The sequence below is a fragment of the Mastigoproctus giganteus genome, chromosome 12 (genome assembly GCF_048544385.1).
Source record: "Mastigoproctus giganteus isolate SK-2022 chromosome 12, ASM4854438v1, whole genome shotgun sequence".
NCBI lineage: Eukaryota > Metazoa > Arthropoda > Arachnida > Uropygi > Thelyphonidae > Mastigoproctus > Mastigoproctus giganteus.
The window spans coordinates 117,932,575-117,953,080 of NC_143586.1; the positions used below are offsets into that span (position 1 = coordinate 117,932,575).

The 20,506-nt window shown below is 38.7% G+C and overlaps 1 protein-coding gene across 1 annotated transcript in view; it reads right to left on the reverse strand.

Annotated features, from left to right (window-relative positions):
• The window catches only part of nompA (no mechanoreceptor potential A), a 672,626-nt gene that overhangs the window by 101,857 nt on the left and 550,263 nt on the right, over positions 1–20,506 (reverse strand). Inside the window, exon 14 of the mRNA XM_090385870.1 lies at positions 17,157–17,290. Within this exon, the coding sequence (XP_090241996.1) occupies positions 17,157–17,290 (134 nt within the window). The remainder of the gene's footprint in view (positions 1–17,156; positions 17,291–20,506) is intronic.

A 20,506-nucleotide genomic window follows, 5' to 3' on the forward strand; every position in this document is an offset into this window, starting at 1 on the left:
GTTTAGCATGTTCGGGAAGCAACTAGAGGGAATAATACTCTTGATTTAATTATCAGTAGTGATTCTTCATGCATTAGGAATCTGCAGATAAATGAACCACTAGGTGGCAGTGATCACAGTGTGCTCAAGTGGGATTTACTCAAAGAGGTAACTACCATTAGGGGTAAAGGAAGGGTTATTGCTTTCGTAAAGGCGACTACGATGGACTGAGACAGTATTTAAATTCTATACAGTGGGACCAAGTGATGATGTTACCAACAGCAAATTCAAAATGGGAAGCATTCAAAGAACTTATCTTGGAAGCTACTAGGCTTTACATACCAACTAAGAAATATTGTTCAAGGTTCAGGCCTAAATGGATGTCAAATGAACTAATGAGACATATGGCAGAGAAGAAAAATGCATGGGATACATACAAATTAACACGTGACACAGAAGCCTATGATAGATACAAGTTGATCTGTAACCAAGTTACAAAGGAGGTTAGGCAGGCAAAGGCAGATTACGAGAAATCTTTGGCAAGGGATGCAAAGAAAAACAGGAAAGAGTTCTTTACTTATGTAAACTCTAGAAGGAAGGGGATGAATCAGATTGGTCCACTTGATATCGATGGGTCAACTGTTGATGATCCTGCTCAGGTAGCTAACAATCTAAATGAATATTTTGCATCGACATTCACACATGAGGAGTTATTCAGTGAGGGGTATGCCAGAGGTGTATTCAACTCTGGCAGTAAGCTAGAGAATCTTGTAATAACTGAGAGTAAAGTGGAGGAGAAATTGTTGAAGATAAACACAAGAAAGGCACCTGGGGTGGATGGGATCTATCCAGTTATATTAAAGGATGCAGCAAAGGAAGTAAGCAAACCCTTAGCCATAATTATGAGAGCTTCCTTGGACTCAGGGGAGGTTCCCACAGACTGAGATGTGCAAATGTGACCCCAATTCACAAAGGAACAAAGGCTGACACAAGTAATTATAGACCTGTGAGTTTAACTTCTGTTCCAGGAAAATTAATGGGGGCACTGGTTAAAGAAGCACTGCAGGATCATCTAGACAAGACTTCAGTTATAGCTCGGACACAGCATGGTTTTGTTAAGGGGAAGTCTTGCCTGACCAATTTGATTGGATACTATGATGCAGTCACAAAAGAACTGGATGCAGGGAATAACTTTGATATTATATACTTGGATCTAAGAAAGGCTTTTGATACTGTTGCACATGGAAGACTGCCACACAAATTGGAGCAGTGTGGTATTGGAGGCAAACTGCTGCTATGGATAAAGGGGTGGTTGAGGGGCAGAAGGCAGAGAGTGGTAATCAATGGACACTGCTCATCGTGGACTAATGTTATTAGTGGAGTCCCTCAGGGTTCAGTGTTGGGTCCATTATTGTTTTCTGTATTTATAAATGATATTGATGATGGTATATCAAGCTTAATATCCAAGTTTGCAGACGATACGAAGGTTGCCAGGGTTGTCAAGGACACTACTGACATTATCTGCTGCAACAGGATCTGGAAAGGTTGAGCAGATGGGCTGAGAGGTGGCAAATGAAGTTTAACATTGACAAATGTAAAGTACTACATATGGGAAACAGCAACTCCAGTGCAACGGATCAACTCTGTGGTACTACACTGACAGTGGTAGAGAATGAAAAGGTCCTGTTGGTAATTGTGCAGGCAGATATGGGGTTCTCTGAGTAGTGCAGACGGGCTTTCAAGAGTAGATCATGGTGTCTTGTCAACGATATACAGGAATTTTTCTAGCAGGGATAAGGAGGTGATTATTCCCTTGTATAAGGCAATGGTCAGGCCACACCTTGAGTACTGTATACATGTCTGGAGGCCTTATTTCAAGAAGGGTGTAGAGCTGGTGGAACGAGTACAGAGGAGGGCAACAAGATTAGTGAATGGAACAAAGGGCTTACGAAGAAAGGCTTAAGTTTTGCAAATTACAGTGTCTGGAGACTAGGCACCAGCGAGGTGATCTGATAAAGGTGTATAAAGCCTTGAATGGTTTGAGCATGCTCAATGCTGATGGGATTCTTCCTCTTGCACAGAATAATCACCGGAGAGGGCATAAATTCGAATTGAGGAAAGACAGATGTAGGATAGACGTGCGGAAATTTGCTTTTAGCCAGCGGGTGGTTGGTTGGTGGAACAGACTTCCATCCCTTGTCGTGGAAGTTGATAGCCTAAATAAGCTTAAGGCTCAGCTGGACAGGTATTTCGAACGAACAGAGGGGTGAAGTGGAAGTGTTTTTTTTTTTTTTTTCTTTTGGCTGATGCTGCATAAGCTTGCTTTCTTGCATCAAATGCCTCTACTAATGCTAATGTGATTTTACTAGTTGGAATTTTGTTTCACTTTTTATGATATTTTGTCAAAATTTATAAAGCATATATAAATGTGGCCACAAATGAATCTAAATTATCAAAATGCCAGGTAACCAGTTTGGTTTTCCTTCCTTACCACATGGAAAATTTTGATCAACAGCCCCACATATAAAAATAAAAGTTAATTACATTAAGAAATTTAAAAACTTTTTAAATTTTGTCTCTAAAATGCTGGGATACCACTTTTAGAGAGCATAGGACAAAATGTTCTACTTTGACAATTTAGTCAAAGTAGAAAACCATCAAGTGCTGCCAACTTTTGGATACAAAACAGCTCATGTACTGTATGGAAAATTGTTTACTATTTATGCAAGGATATACCTGCATAAAGGAATGCTACTTTTCCATTACCAATAATGTTGTAAGCTACTCATTGTTGGAAAATACAACTACATTGCCTTTCTCATGTGCTGCTCCAAAATAAAGTACAGTCAGTCCTCGTATAGCATGATAGTTGTGTTCCTAGAAATCCTCGTGCAATTCAAAATCATGCAATATAAATAACAGGCCCTATTGGAAAAATAGGGTTAGGTGCCGACCACCCAAGATTGAACACACATTTGTAACCAAAACATTACCAAACACAATAAATAATCGGAATAAAATATGTACATATTTTATTATGACTATTACGTAATAAAATATTGCTAATATTCTTTTGCTTCTATCGTAAGCAAACTTGTTCTTTGTTTGATCTTCTATCCAAACAGACGTTCCATCTCTTCAAATTCTTTGTGTCTTGATCTAACGGATTTTGTTATACTTGGAGTTGTTCCTGCTATGAAAGTTGTTTTTATTTTCTCTGCATTCTTTCCAATTATCGGCATTGCCACATTTAGTCCTGTAGCATGTGCAATATCCCATGGTCTTTCATTTCGCTCAAAGTGTCTCACAATTTTTTCTCTATCGACAGAGGAGGACTCGCCATAAGCCTTACCAGGGAAACCCCGGTTGGCCGGAGGCCAGAAGACAATGGAGGCCGGTGTGATTTTGGCCATAAATGCTAGTATGAGGCCGCTACAAATTTTCCCGGGTAAGAACTTTTGACCCAGTTTGCCTCTGTCTATCGATATTGTTTTCCTTTTTCTCTCTGAACCTGTAGTGTCTTCACTAGGACACTTCCTTTTCACACATTAAGTATTTTACTCATTTTTAGGGAATAAAGCACAATTACAAAATGAGGAGGCACGCTTGATACACATAAACAAAGCTGCGCAAATGTAGCAACTGAATAAACAACACTGTAAAGGCAGAGACACACTATTAACACCTCACTAGCTCACATTTTGCTAAAGCACATTTCTGGGGGTTACTACCATAAAACAATTTCCAGTTGTATTTCTGCTAGTGGAATCTGTTATAAACGGGTAGTAAACTTGATCTAATTGCATTTGCGATAATACCAATAACTGCAATTGTGTAGGTTTTTACATTATTATGGTCAAATGTGTTTCCCCTTCCCTGATAAAAAAAACAAATACATTTTCAGACTCTTCTCTTCATTCCTATGGTGTTGCATTCGGTTGGGATGATTCTGCATTTGAATGCCATTTCTTGTAAACACAAAGGCCAGTCATGCATAAGCGAATTCGGTTCATGTTATATATGATATCGTTCCCCTATTTATAAATCGTGTATGATCTAATTCCTGTAATGTAAACATGTGTTATATGAGGACTGACTGTACCCTCCAAAAAGTATAAGGAAATCTGTTTTCATAGTCAATTGGCCCTTTCTGGATAACCAAGAGACTCAAATAGATATACGTATAAGGTGGTGAATGAACAACACAATTTAGTAGTTCTTGTCATGGAACGTAGAGCCAAGCTGATTGATTTCAAGAGGGAGTGTTATTGTTGGATGTCACTTCGTTGTCTTTTCAATTCATGCAATTTCTGATGGCCTACATCATTCAACAATGCACAGAAAGACCATGGAAGTTCACTCAACATGACCCGAGGATGCTCAAAAAGGTAGAATGATAAACTCATCAGACAACCTTGCAAAACATCAATCAGGAGTTTAACGCATCAGCAGGAATTGAGCCCCATAAGAACACACTTCATTCAGGGCTCCACAAGGAGAGTGGCAGTACATAAACTAAACATCACCAAACACAATTAGTGGTCTCACCTTGCATTGTGCAACAAATGCCATGATTGGTCCATAGAGCAGTGGGGTAAATCCAGGCATCCTCTACACCCATGCCTATTCATGTGATCAGAATGACATCTGCTGCCAGAGTGCATTTGTGCCAACAATGAAGTATGTAGGTAGTTGGGTTGTGGTATGGGGATGTTTCTCATGTATAGCTTAGGACCATTTGTTATACAGGGAACCATAAACTCAAATGCCTACCTTAACATTCTGGACAATTCCAAGCTGTATTGTTGGTGCTGTTTGAGAAGAACTTGAATATACAGAAGTTGGAATGGCTGGTGCAGAGTCCCAATTTGAACTCCATAGAACACCCATGATCTGAATTAAAACATTGGGTGAGGGCCAAGACAACATTCCCATTGTCGGTAGCTCAACTAGCTATGTGCAGCAGGAGGAATAAAGAACTACCCATAGCAGTCTATAGCTCCTAACTAGGTGGGTGGCTGGTGTGTGACAGAGGCCAAAGAGAGCTGACATGCTACTGACAGAGTAACAGTGATGTTGATGTAAAACTAAAGTGTTTCTGAATACCTTTTGGATTGTAGTGTACAGAGCCCAAAACTGAGAGAGGCATGCACAGCAAATATTGTCATCTTACATTTAGGAACAAAACTTTAAGTAATAATAAAGAGTTGCAGAGGCAAACCTAAATACAAGGATTATGATTATTACTTTTTACTGTAAATGTTCATCTACACCATATTCCATTTTATGAAAGGATTATAAACTGTCTTCTGCAAGTCACTGAAAGAGTACATAAAAAAAATTAGAATGAAATGAGGAAAAATATATCTATGCAACAATCAACACCCGTACAGAATATGATACACAACTCTAATTTCTTTTTGCTAGTTGATTACTGAAACACAATTAGTGCATCATTTGAAATGACTACATGCTTAGAAGCCTATTAGCATTAGCAAAGGGACACGATGCAAGAAAGCAAGCTTGTATAGTATCAGCCAAAAAAAAAAAAAAAAACGTTATTTCACCCATCCACTCCCTCCAAATGTTTTTAAGCTATCAACTTCTACAACGACAGATGGAAGTTTGTTCCAGCAATCAACCACCCGCTCGCTAAAGGCAAACTTATGCACATCTATCCTATAACTGGCTTTCCTCGATTTGAATTTATGCCCACTTCGGCGATTATTCTGAGCAAGAGAAAGAATCCCATCCGCATTGAGCATGCTCAAACTATTCAAGGCTTTATACAACTCAATCAGATCACCTCGCAGGCGCCTAGTCTCCAGACACTGTAATTTGCAAAACTTAAGCCTTTCTTCGTAAGAGCAACCCTTTGTTCCATTCACTAATCTTGTTGCCCTTCTCTGTACTCATTCCAACAGCACTACATCCTTCTTAAAATGAACCCTCCAGACCTGTATACAGTACTCAAGATGTGGCCTGACCATTGGCTTATACAAGGTGATAATCACCTCCTTATCGCTGCTAGAAAAATTCCTGTATGTCATTGACAAGACACCATGAGCTACTCTTGCAGACCATCTGCACTGCTCAGAAAACTTCATATCTCGCTGCACAATTACCCCCAGGTCCTTTTCATTCTCTGTCAGTGTGGTACCACAGAGTTGATACGTTGCTCTGGGGTTGCTGTTTCCCATATGTAGTACTTTAAATTTGTTAATATTAAACATCATTTGCCACCTCTCAGCCCATCTGCTCAACCTTTCCAGATTCTGTTGCAGCAGCATGGCGTCGGTAGTGTCATTAACAACCATACCAACTTTGCATCGTCTGCAAACTTGAACATTAAGCCTGGTATACCATCATCAGTATCATTTATAAATACAGAGAACAACAATGGACCCAACACTGAACCCTGAAGCACTCCACTAATAACATTAGTCCATGAAGAGCAGTGTCCATTGATTACCACTCTCTGTCTTCTCCCCTTCAACTATCCCTTTATCCGTAGCAGCAATTTGCCTCCAATGCCACACTACTCCAATTTGTGCAGCAGTCTTCCATGTGCAACAGTATCAAAGGCTTTTCTAAGATCCAAATATACGATAACAAAGTTATTCTTTGCATCCAGTTCCTTTGTGACTACATCATAGTATCCAATCAAATTAGTCAGACAACACTTCCCCTAAGTAAACCCATGCTGTGTCTGAGCTATAACTGAAGTCTTGTCTAGATGATCCTGAAATGCCTCTTTAACCAGTGCCTCCATTAATTTCCCTGAAACAGAAGTTAAACTAACAGGTCTGTAATTAACTGTGTCTCCCTGTGATCCTTCTTTGTGGATTGGGGTCACATTTGCACATCTCCAGTACATGGGTACCTCCTCTGAGTCCAGGGAAGCTCTCATAATTATGGCTAAGGGTTTGCTTACTTCCTTTGCCGCTACCTTTAATATAACTGGATAGATTCCATCCACCGCAGGTGGGTGCCTCCGTAGCCAGGTGGGAAGGAGCAGCAGTGCGTAACACACACTTCTTGATTAGACCGGGGTTCGAGCCTGTCACCACCAAATACAGAGGATGTGAAAAGTTCAGGGAATGACCACCGCATATTCCCGGAGCAATATGGCCTTAGTTGCTAATGCTCCTAAAAACCAAATAACAAATAAACAAACCATCCACCCCAGGTGCCTTTCTCGTGTTTATCTTCAACAATTTCTCCCCCACTTTACTCTCTGTTAGTACAAGATTATCTAGCTTACTGCCAGAGTTGAATACATCTCTGGCATTCCCCTCCCTGAATAACTCCTCATGTGTGAATGTCTATGCAAAATATTCATTTAGTTTGTTAGCTACCTGAGCAGGATCATCGACAGTTAAAACAGACAGATGTTTGTTAGCTACCTGAGCAGGATCATCAACAGTTAAACCGTTTAACTGTTGATGATCTATAACATAACATGATGATTTATAACAGTTTAACTGTTAAACAGTTAAACAGGGAAAAGGAGGTGATTATCCCTCTGTATAAGGCAATGGTCAGGCCATGCCTTGAGTACTGCATGCAGGTCTGGAGACCTCATTTTAGGAAGGATGTAGATTTACTTGTGCGGGTACAGAGAAGGGCAACAAGATTGGTGAGGGGAATGAATGGATCCTCTTACCAAGAGAGGCTTAAGTTCTGCAGATTGCAGTGGCTGGAGACTAGGCACCTGCGTGGTGATCTGATTGAGGTGTATAAGGCCTTGAATGGATTGAGCACGCTGAATTCTGATGGGATCCTTCCACTTGTTCAGATTACAAACCTAAGGGGGCATAAATTCAAATTAAGAAAAGACAGATGTAGAATAGATGTGCGGAAATTTGCCTTTAGCCAGCGGGTGGTTAATTGCTGGAACAAACTTCCATCTGTCGTTGTGGAAGTTGATAGCTTGAATAAATTTTAAGGAGGAACTGGACAGGCATTTGGAGGGAATGGTGTGATTTTTTTTTTTTTTTTTTTTTGGCTGATGCTGCATAAGCTCATACATTTGCTTTCTTGCATCACATGCTACTACTACTACTACCATTGATAGCAAGTGGACCAATCTGATTCATCCCCCTTCCTTCTAGAGTTTACATAATCAAGAACTCTTTGTTTTTTTTGCATCCTTTGCCAAAGATTTCTCGTAATCTGCCTTCGCCTGCCTAACTTCCTTTGTATCTTGGTTACAGACCAGCTTATATCTATCATAGGCTTCTGTGTCACATGTTAATTTATATGCATCCCAGGCATTTTTCTTCTCTGTCACATGTCTAATTAGTTCATCTGACATCCATTTAGGCTTAAATCTTTAATAGTATTTCTTTGTTGGTATGAAAAGCCTAGTAGTTTCCAAGATTAATTCTTTGAATGCTTCCCATTTTGAATTTGCTGTTGGTAACATCATCAGTTGGTTCCACTGCATAGAATTTAAATACTGTCTCAGACCACCATAGTCACCTTTACGAAAGCAAAAACCCTTCCCTTTTCCCTTGATGGTAGTTACCTCTTTGAGTAAATCCAACTTCAGCACACTGTGATCACTGCCACCTAGTGGTTTCTTTATCTGCAGATTCTTGATGCATGTAGATTCACTACTGATAATCAGGTGAAGAGTATTACTCGCTCTAGTTGCCTCCCGAACATGTTGCTGTAGAAAACAATCATCCAATAAATCCACAAAAACCTTGCTAATGTGCGAGTGACCAACCCACTAATTCCAGTCAATATCCGGGAAATTAAAATCTCCCATTATAAGACACTCTAATTTACAGGGGGATTTTAATTTCCCCAGAATTGCATTGTCCACCCACATCAATTTGATGCACTTGATTATATTTTATGTGTTTCTTAACTAACAGCATAACCCCTCCTCCCTTCCTATCCTGTTTATCTTTTCTGCACACATTGTATCCCCAAATTCCAGTTCTGCACTGCTTATGTCTATGTGACACCACATTAGCATTAGTAGAGTCATGTGATGCAAGAAAGCAAACTTATGCAGCATCAGCTAGAAAAAAAAAAAAAAAAAAAAACACTTCCACTTCACCCCTCCGTTCATTCGAAATACCTGTCCAGTTGAGCTTTAAATTTATTTAGGCTATCAACTTCCACAACAAGGGATGAAAGTCTGTTCCGCCAACCAACTACCCTCTGGCTGAAGGAAAATTTCCGGACATCTATCATACATCCGTCTTTCCTCAATTTGAATTTATGCCCTCTCAGGTGATTATTGTGAGCAAGTTTAATTTTCCTGGAATATAAGTTAAAACCTCCATTAATTTTCCTGGAATAGAAGTTAAACTCACAGGTCTATAATTACTTGTGTCAGCCTTTGATCCTCCTTTGTGAATTGGGGTCACATTTGCACATCTCTCGTCCATGGGTACCTCTCCTGAGTCCAAGGAAGCGCTGACAATAATGGCTAAGGGTTTGTTTGCTTCCTTTGCTGCCTCCTTAAATATAACTGGATAGATCCCCTCTACCCCAGGTGCCTTTCTGGTGTTTATCTTCAACAATTTCTCCCCCACTTTACTCACTGTTAGTACAAGATTATCTAGCTTACTGCCAGAGTTGAATACACCTCTGGCATTCCCCTCCCTGAATAACTCCTCATGTGTGAATGTCTATGCAAAATATTCATTTAGTTTGTTAGCTACCTGAGCAGGATCATCAACAGTTGAACCATCAATATCAAGTGGACCAATCTGATTCATCCCCTTCTTTCTAGAGTTTACATAAGAAAAGAACTCTTTTTTGTTTTTCTTTGCATCTTTTTCCAACGATTTCTCATAATCTGCCTTCACCTGCCTAACCTCCTTTGTAGCTTGGTTACAGATCAACTTATATCTATCATAGGCTTCTGTGTCACGTGTTAATTTATATGTATCCCAAGCATTTTTCTTCTCTGTCATATGTCTCATTAGTTGATCTGACATCCATTTAGGCCCAAACCTTGAACAATATTTCTTATTGTAGTTTTAAATGTTTTTTTTTTTAAAATGTTTTTAAATGTTTTTCACCAACCTTATGTAGAAACACAACAAAAATGAAAACTGGAATCTTGATAACTATGTATTTATAATAAGTTATATTTGCCTGTATTTACAATAAATTATATTTAACTTTACAACTAAAATATATGAAATATACATATCAAATATACATTAAAATATACTGGGTTAAGAACAATAAAATACATTAAAATATACTAAATTAAAAGCGATAAAACCATAGCTTTCGAAGGCTCCTGCCTTCTTCTTCTTCAGTGGTATTTTCTTTGTTCTGCGGTGCCTCTTTAAATAACAGCAGGTTCACGGTACTCATCACGTGTTTCATTCCCATGTGTTCCGTTCTCTTGTGTTATGGAATCGGAAGTGGCTCGAGAGTGGGCCATATGGAACCATTCATCCCTTCTGAGGATAGTAGCCTCAAAGAGGGGATAGATCTACGTTCCTCTATCTCTATTAATGTTCACTGTGGAACAGATCTGCAAATTCTCGAGCCACTTGCGGTCCCAGAACTTATGCGCCCGATCGGTGATGATAGCATCATCCTGGGAGATCTGTGCTGATTCTCCCAAATATTTCTTAGTTGGTCTATAAAGCCTAGTAGCTTCCAAGATGAGTTCTTTGAATGCTTCCCATTTTGAATTTGCTGTTGGAAACATCATCAGTTGGTCCGACTGTATAGAATTTAAATACTATCTCAGACCATCGTAGTCGCCTTTACGAAAACAATAACCCTTCCATTTACCCCTGATGGTAGTTACCTCTTTGTGTAAATCCAACTTCAGCACACAGTGATCACTGCCACCTAGTGGTTCCTCTATCTGCAGATTCTTAATGCATGAAGAATCACTACTGATAATCAAATCAAGAGTATTACTCCCTCTAGTTGCTTCCCGAACATGCTGATGTAGAAAACAATCATCCAATAAATCCACAAAAGCCTTGCTAGTGTGTGAGTGACCAGCCCACAAATTCCAGTCAATATTTGGGAAATTAAAATTCCCCATTATAAAACTCTCTGATTTTCTGGCCCACTCTATTTCCCTGTACAGCTTCTTATTATACTCATCAGAGTCATTAGGAGTTTAGCACACTCCTACTCTCAATTTTGATCTCCCAGTGCTTATGTCACACCAAACTGAGTCGACACTGGACTGTCCAGCGATGTCGACTGGCTTCACTTCCTTGGATTTTATGTGTTTCCTAACTAATAGCATAACCCCTCCTCCCTTCCTATCCTGTCTATCCTTCCTGTACACATTGTACTCCACAAATTCCAGTTCTGCATTCCTTATATCTGTATAACACAATGTCTCTGATATCCCAACAATATCCACCTTTGATGCTTTGAGCAATATCTCAACTTCATCAAATTTATTTACCAAACTCCTAGCATTGGTGTACACGCAAGTATACATGCACCTGTTCTTTTTCTTAGCTACCCTTACACAACCCATCTGTTTACTTGTACCGCAATGACTCCCAGCAGTCTGAAATATCCTGCATCTTGTTTTCCAGGCTTCTGCTCATTCCAATAGAAGCAGTGCAAGAATCACTTTCACCTCTACCAGTGGCTACTGTTAATCTATTAGTCCTTGCATTCTCCCAAGCTAGCAGTTTTCCGACCCACCTAACAGTGCTTCGATAGCATCAGCAAATATTCTTGCACCCTTTCTACTTAAGTGTATCCCATCCCTGTAGAAGCAGTCCCTTCTGTTAACAAGTACAGACCAGGCTGAAAAAAATTCTACCCCTTGAGACTTGCACAATCTTTCCAGGGCCGAATTGATCGACAGGGCTCTCATCATATACTCCCTCCTATCGTGTCTGGGCAGAATTGCAGACACTTTCAAATTCAACCCTAATTCATGGCTTTTTTTCAATAGTGACCTGTACTTATTAAGTAATTCTGCCGGTCTCCTACTCTTAATATCATTAGTGCCAATGTGTACAACTATATCACCTTTTGTGCCCTTAAAGTCTCTGATATCCCAACAATATATGCGTCTGATGTCTTGACTAGCACTTCAAGCTCATCGAATTTATTAACTATACTCCTAGCATTGGTGTACATATAAGTTTACATGCACCTATTTCTATTCTTTGTTACCCTAACACAGTCCATATATTTACTTGTTCCACTATGATTCCCAGCAGTCCTGGAAATTCCCATTGCCTTGCTTTTAAGGATGCTGCTCAATTGCGTTTCAATAGAAGTAGTGAGAATCATCCAAGCTAGCAGTTTTCCGACCCATCTAACTCTGCCTCGATAGCATCAGCAAATATTCTTGCATCCTTTCTATTTAAGTGTATCCCATCCGTGTAGAAGCAGTCTGTCCTGTTAACAAGCACAGACCAGGCTGAGAAAAAGACTATCTCTTTAATATTGCACAATCTCTAGAGGGCCGAATTGATCGACAAGGCTCTCATCATATACTCCCTCCTATCGTGTCTGGGCAGAATTGCAGACACTTTAAAATTCAACCCTAACTCACGGCTTTTTTTCTGCATTGTCTTGTACTTGTTAAGTAATTCTGCCGGTCTCCTAATCTTAATATCATTAGTGTACAACTATGTCACCCTTTATTTACGTGTGTCCTTAAAGGATTATATCTGCCCTACAACGTAATCAACCTTTGCCCCTGGCAGACATAACCTGGTCCTGTTCCATCTATCCTTTTTTCACAATATGTTCCCCCATTTCCCTGACAACAGTCACCTACAACAATCAGTTCCTTTGGGACCAGCACATTCTGCCTTGAGGGTTGCCGCTGTGTTGTGTAAAGTTCAAGTGCAAGCTCTGGTGTGGGCAGCTGAGAGCTGATGGGTCCTCAATTTAAATCATTCGAGGGCATCCACTCTGTCCTTCAAGCTCTCATATAAGCCCATATCAATGCTGAGTTGGTGCCTGATTTCACCCGTACTCCTTACATCATGCACACACAAAAACATTCCCCTTGGCAATATCATGTCCCATTCCTGATTGATCCACAAACATCAAACAAGCAGTGCATTTCAATAGACTGTGATCCAGAGGACAACCACCCCTCCTCAGTTCTTCCCTGAGCCACAGCACTTCCACTAGTTTCAGCCTTTTGCTTTGCTGCTCTGGTCTGAGTCATGATTTCTATTCAAGTACAATAAAATTCCAATACAAAATATAACCCTAAACTTATACCCAATGCAGTTATAAAACTATATATGTTTTTCGGTATTGAATATTATCTCTGAGTTATGTTATATGACTTTCTTATTCCATGTCAACTTATATGTATTAATTTATGATGTTACGTTTGTAATAACTAGGTCGCTATAATTTCTTATATGATATGATAGACAACCTTAATTTCTTTTTGCTAGTTGATTACTGAAACACAATCAGTGCATCATTTGAAACAACTACATGCTTGGAGGCCTAAATTCCTATATGAGTATTTTGTTTACCAAGGATCCCTCTCTCTCTCTCTCTCATAAGATTCCCCAAGTCCTCAGTGAGAGAAAGAACACTGCATTTCAATAACCACTAAATCTAGTCACCAGACAGGATTATGCTGTAAAGATCTGAACAAAAAAACAAAGTATGGCTCATATGTCTGGTTACATTTTGCAAAAGTATCTGAACAGGTGTCAGTTTCATATTGCTGCCACTCACTTCAATAGCATATCAATCTCCCTTTGGCCACTATAATGCATCTATCCTCCTGGGTAGGCATTCCACCAACAAATGATAGACTGCAGCAGGTGTAGTCCTCCTATAGAACAATGACCAAGTAAGCTACAAATGTAGGATTTGTTTGTCTGGCCCTCACCCATAGTTCCAGTTCATCCCATAAGTTCAGATTGGGACTCTGTGTGCCAGCCATTCTAACTTTTGTGCATTCATGTCCATAAACCATTCTCTCATAATGCACTCTACCCTCCTGGGCAGGCATTCCACCAACAAATGACAGACTGCAGCAGTTATAGTCCTCCATTATTCCTACAGAATAGCAACCAAGTAAGCTACCAATGTAGCTTACTTGGATGTGTTGTCTGAGCCCTACCCATTGTTTCAGTACATCCTGCAGATGGGATTAACTGGAATTGGGTGGAATTTGGCCCATGGGAGTTCAAATCAGGAATTGCAACTTCAGCTGATTGAATCATTGCAACTTTTGTGCAGGTGTCAGCCTGCACAAAACAGGCTTAGTGCATTAACGATTCAATGCACAGTCACCAAAGGTGCTTGTTGCTTTTGCATTCCATGAAAAACAGTGACTATAATCTCACCTCCTCCAAACTTTACTGTTGCATGATGCATTCTTGAAGCAGATATTCTCCAGGCATCCTCCACTCTCACAAATAATTTCATAAGCATAGGGTTGTTTTGTTTGTTTGTAATTTGGTTTTTAGGAGCATTAGCAACTAAGGCCATATTGCTCTGGGAAATGCGGTGGTCATTCCCTGACCTTTCTGCATCCTCCGTATTTGGTGATGACAGGCTCGAACCCCGGTCTAATCAAGAAGCATGTACTACGCACTGCTGCTCCTTCCCACCTGGCTACGGAGGCGCATAAGAATAGGGTGTAGCCAGGTTCATCACTCTACAGAACTGATTTCCACTGCTCTATGGACCAATTATACTGTTTGTTGCACCATAAAAGGCTGATTGCAGTTGGTTGTTTGGCTTATGCATTGTTACCATCCCATGAAAACCAAGCCTGTGGAGTTCCATACATAGTGTGTTTTTACAGAACTTAAAATCTGGCTGATGTTTTGCAGAGATGTCTAATGAAAATGTCATCAATCCATCTGAGTAACCTCTGATCACACAAAGTGAGTTTCCTTTGTCTTTCTGTGCATTGCTGAATGATGGTGGTATTGTTACACTTCCATATCATGTACTGAAGGTCAGCTTTGGTTGGTGTAGGCTGTAAGTAACTGCACAAATTAAAAAGCCAGCAAGGTAACATCTGACAATAATACTACTCTCAAAATCAGTTAGCTTGGCTTTATATGCCACTGACATGAAACTAACTTGTGTGAAACTAGCTTCCTTATATATTAGAAACTAATTTCCTTATATACCTGTCAGAGTCGCTTGTTTATCTAGGAAGGTCTAATGGACTTGAAAATTGTCTGGATCTCCTTTTGTGAGTAGTGTACCTTCAAATAGTGCTTTCCGCCGACCGGGCTAGCCGAGTGGGTAAAGTACCTGCCCGGCAACCCAAAGGTCGCGGGTTCGATTCCCGCCTCGGGCTTGGATCAAAGTACTGCAAAAACCTTGGGAGGTGCAATATGGCCACAGAAGCCGATGCGCCAACAACTACCAAATCAAAAAAAAAAAATAAATAAATAAAAAAAATAGTGCTTTCCTGAAGAAGAGATCCGGATACTTCCCCATAAAATTAACTGTTTTAAAAATAATAATAATAAATAACTAAATAAATAATTAATAAATAACCAGTAAAAATTTAACCCTTTCTTTCATCTCTTTCAACATTAGTATTATTTTTTTTCTGTTCTAATCAGGGGATTTTTAGTTTTAAGCTTTCCATCAAGGCTCATCACAAGGCAATAGTTTAGTTTTTTTGCATGTTATTTAATTTTTAATTCCATTCCTTATTTAGTTATTTATTAATTATTTTTTTAAACAAATTGTTCAATAGAGATATCCAGATTTCTTCAGGAGTAAAAGATTTCTTCAGATTTCTTTTGGAGTAAAAGTTTCATGGTTCACAGGGCTATAGCCATTAAAATATTTGCCAAATGGTAAAATTTGAGGCCGCTGGTGAATAAAATTCTGTTTAAAATATTGAGGGAAATTTATATATATGGCTCACTTTTGTTTTAATTTTCAGCAAACAGGCAAAGATGTTGGAGCAAGCACATAGTAGCATCCCTTCATTGGTGCTTTACAAAAATCCTTCCATAATATAGATAGTGTATAAATTAACAAAACATTTTTAAAGCTTTTTTAAGTTTCTTTGAACAATTAATTTTCATTCTTATGTGTATATAACAAGAGACAAATATCTATTGGTCAAAATTTGTTAGAAGCATTTCCCATTCATTGTATGAACCTAGCTATAACACATGCGGAAGAGAAGAAATTCCAATGGCATATAAAATTTAGTTTGTTCATGTAATTTTAACTTTGTTAACATATGAACTGAATGAATTGAGGCATGCTGAAAATAAAATTAAATGCTATGTAGCATACTAGTCAATAAAATTACACAAAAAGCTGATTTACCAACAGTCAATTATGATTTTATGGTTGGGAGGATTCAGCAATCAGAAATGATTGTGTCCAACAAATTGCATGGCAGGGAAACAAAAGTTTCCAATGAGGGTTGGAGTACCATATTCTGAATTTACTGTACAAAGTACCAAAACAGAATATCCACCATTTTCACTAGCTCAACAAAAGCACTACACAGCAATTTTCCTGTATCAAAGTCATTTACTTACACACTTGTATTATTGTTAATGGTATGCTATACTTGTTCAGAGGCCCCTCTGTAGCCAGGTGGGCAGGAGCAGCAGTGCGTAGCACTCGCTTCTTGATTAGACCAGGGTTCGAGCCCATGCCCACCAAATACGGAGGATGTGGAAAGGTCAGGGAATGACCACCGCATATCCCTGGAGCAATATGGCCTTAGTTGTTAATGCTCCTAAAAACAACAAAAAAAACCAACAAAAACTTGTTCAGATTGCAATATGTCCACAACTGGACATACACAGCCAAATACTTGTCTGCTCCAATTTTAAACCTGGAGTACTTTTCTTACAATACAGACAATGTTCCCTGTAAATTGCATATAGTGAATACTTCCACCTGGAGATGCTCCTAGAGTTAAAGTGTAATACAGAATTTTATTCTGATCTGGATGAATTTAGTGTGTGCAATACACAGTTTGAGTACATACACAAATCATATACTACATTTCTTTGCTTTCAGAGAATTATGTATACAAGGTATCTGTTTAGCACACACCAGCATCTTGCCTCCATTCAACATTTCTGTGATTCATTTAACAGCCCTTAGAAGTTGTGATTTCACTTATACTTTTCCTAAAATATGAAATGGTTTTACACTCATATGAGATTTTTGATGATGTTATACATCTGAACTTAAATCTGAAATATATATGTATTTACCGAAAACTTTGACTTCCTAATGAATATAGTAGCTACAATGGCAGTTCCTACAACAAGGCACATAAGGATAGCTACAGCAGCCACCATGGAATAATAGCCTCCCTCAGCAACACAAATCATGGGTGATTTATAGGCTGTAATAAATGAGAGATTTGGTGTTACTTACATTATTTTTAATATGCTTCAGTCAGGGGCATTATTATATCTTATCAGTATTTCAACAGATATATCAATTTAAATAAAACTTTTATTACTTAATTAATTAATACTTTCATACTTTAAATAATACTTTAATACTGAAAGAATAAGTAATTGCAATTGTGATAAACTAGTAATCCAAATTAAGAGATACATTATTCTAACATGATAATTACATGTTAGAACAATAGTATTACAAAATACAGGAGTCTTTACAAAATTACACTCCAGTTTTCATTGCATATACAATAAATTGTCATATTATTGTATATTATGCATATGACATACAATAATATATCATATGCATAATAATAATAGATTATTGTATATGTATATAAATTAAATGTTGATGACAGATTATTTGTGTATAATAATCTGTCACCAACTGAGGTTTAGCCTGTGGTTTGTGATAAAGTTTTTTTTTTTTTTTTTTGTTATAACCAAATTTTTCCAACTATGATCTAGTTTTAGGTATACGTAAATTAACCTGGCCATTCAGAACTAAAAGTTACTGCATTAGTTTCAAATTATTCATTGCACATTTTTTTATGTTCTCAATATACTAGACTTCTTCTTTATTTACCACTGTAAGTAATGTTCTACCCAATCTCACACAAAGTTGTTGCATGTGTTGCTATATTTCTCCACATATTTCCATGTTGCTGATCATTTGTTGTTTTCTTAACAATTAATGGTTACATGGGAATGTTTATTAATATTTATTTTGCAGTTCACTATAACTTCTAAACATGATTGTTAAAGTGAATCAAGTATTAAAAGGGGATGAAAAAATATGACATTTCTACAGATGTATTGCAGATCTACAAATTTTAAAGCCAATAGTTATATTAGCATTAGCATTAGTAGAGGCATTTGATGCAAGAAAGCAAGCTTATGCAGCATCAGCCAAAAATAAAAATAAAATAAAATAATAAATAAAAAATAACCACTTCCACTTCACCCCTCTGTTCATTCGAAATACCAATCCAGCTGAGCCTTAAACTTATTTAGGCTATCAAAAAATTCAACCCCGGGGGCTCACATCTGGTGAGTATGGGCTTGGCACACCCAGGGTCCTGAGCTGGATATCATCATTCTTCATTTTCTTGGTGATTCCCTTCTACTTTTGACCCCCTCTCTCTCTCTCTCTCTCTCAGGGTAACTTGGGAATTTTTTTTTTTTTTTCCTGGTGCAGCATAAGCCTCAGGCTTCCTTGCACCATATGGCTATTAATAATAATAATAATAATAATAACTTCCACGACAAGGGATGAAAATCTATTCCACCAACAAACCACCTGCTGGCTAAAGGCAAATTTCCTCACGTCTATCATACATCTGTCTTTTCTCAATTTGAATTTATGCCCTCTCAGGTGATTATTCTGAGCATGAGGAAGAATTCCATCAGCATTGAGCATGCTCAATCCATTCAAGGCTTCTCTATCAGATCACCTCACTGGTGCCTAGTCCCCAGACACTGTAATTTGCAAAACATAAAGCCTTTCTTCGTAAGAGCACTCCTTTGTTCCATTCACTAATCTTGTTGCCCTTCTCTGTACTCGTTCCAGCATCTCTACATCCTTCTTGAAATGAGGCCTCCAGACCTGTATACAGTACTCTAGGTGTGGCCTGACAAGGCCACACCTAGAGTACTGCCTTATACAAGGGAATAATCACCTCCATATCCCTGCTAGAAAAATTCCTATATATCATCGACAATACACCATGAGCTACTCTTGCAGCCCATCTGCACTGCTCAGAAAACTTCATATCTGCCTGCACAACCACCTCCAGGTCCCTTTCATTCTCTACCACTGTCAGTGTAGTACCACAGAGTTGATACGTTGCTCTGGGGTTGCTGTTTCCCATATGTAGTACTTTACATTTGTCAATGTTAAACTTCATTTGCCACCTCTCAGCCCATCAGCTCAACCTTTCCAGATCCTGTTGCAGTAGCATAGTGTCAGTAGTGTCCTTGACAACCCTGCCAACCTTCGTATCGTCTGCAAACTTGGACATTAAGCTTGATATACCATCATCAATATCATTTATAAATACAGAAAACAATAATGATCCCAATACTGAACCCTGAGTGACTCTACTAATAACATTAGTCCACGATGAGCAGTGTCCATTGATTACCACTCTCTGTCTTCTCCCCCTCAACCACCCCTTTATCTATAGCAGCAATTTGCCTCCACTGCTCCAATTTGTGCAGCAGTCTTCCATGTGCAATAGTATCAAAAGCCTTTCTAAGATCCAAGTATATAATATCAAAGTTATTCCCTGCATCCAGTTCTTTTGTGATTGCATCATAGTATCCAATCAAATTGGTCAGGCAAGACTTCCCCTTAACAAAACCATTCTGTGTCTGAGCTATAACTGAAGTCTTGTCTAGATGATCCTGCAGTGCTTCTTTAACCAGTGCCTCCATTAATTTTCCAGGAACAGAAGTTAAACTAACAGGTCTATAATTATTCGTGTCGCCCTTTGATCCTCCTTTGTTAATTGGGGTCACATTTGCACATCTCCAGTCCATGGGTACTTCCCCGGAGTCCAAGAAAGCTCTCATAATTATGGCTAAGGGTTTGCTTACTTCCTTTGCTGCCTCCTTTAATATAACTGGATAGATCCCATCCACCCCAGGTGCCTTTTTTGTATTTATCTTCAACAATTTCTCCTCCACTTTACTCTCAGTTATTACAAGATTCTCTAGCTTACTGCCAGAGTTGAATACACCTCTGGCATTCCCCTCGCTGATTAACTCCTCATGTGTGAATGTCGATGCAAAATATTCATTCAGTTTGTTAGCTACCTGAGCAGGATCATCAACAGTTGACCCATCGATATCAAGTGGACCAATCTGATTCATCCCCTTCCTTCTAGAGTTTACATAAGTAAAGAACTCTTTGCTGTTTTTCTTTGCATCCCTTGCCAAAGATTTCTCGTAATCTGCCTTCGCCTGCCTAACCTCCTTTGTAACTTGGTTACAGATCAACTTATATCTATCATAGGCTTCTGTGTCACGTGTTAATTTGTATGTATCCCATGCATTTTTCTTCTCTGCCATATGTCTCATTAGTTCATCTGACATCCACTTAGGCCTAAACCTTGAACAATATTTCTTAACTGGTATGTAAAGCCTAGCAGCTT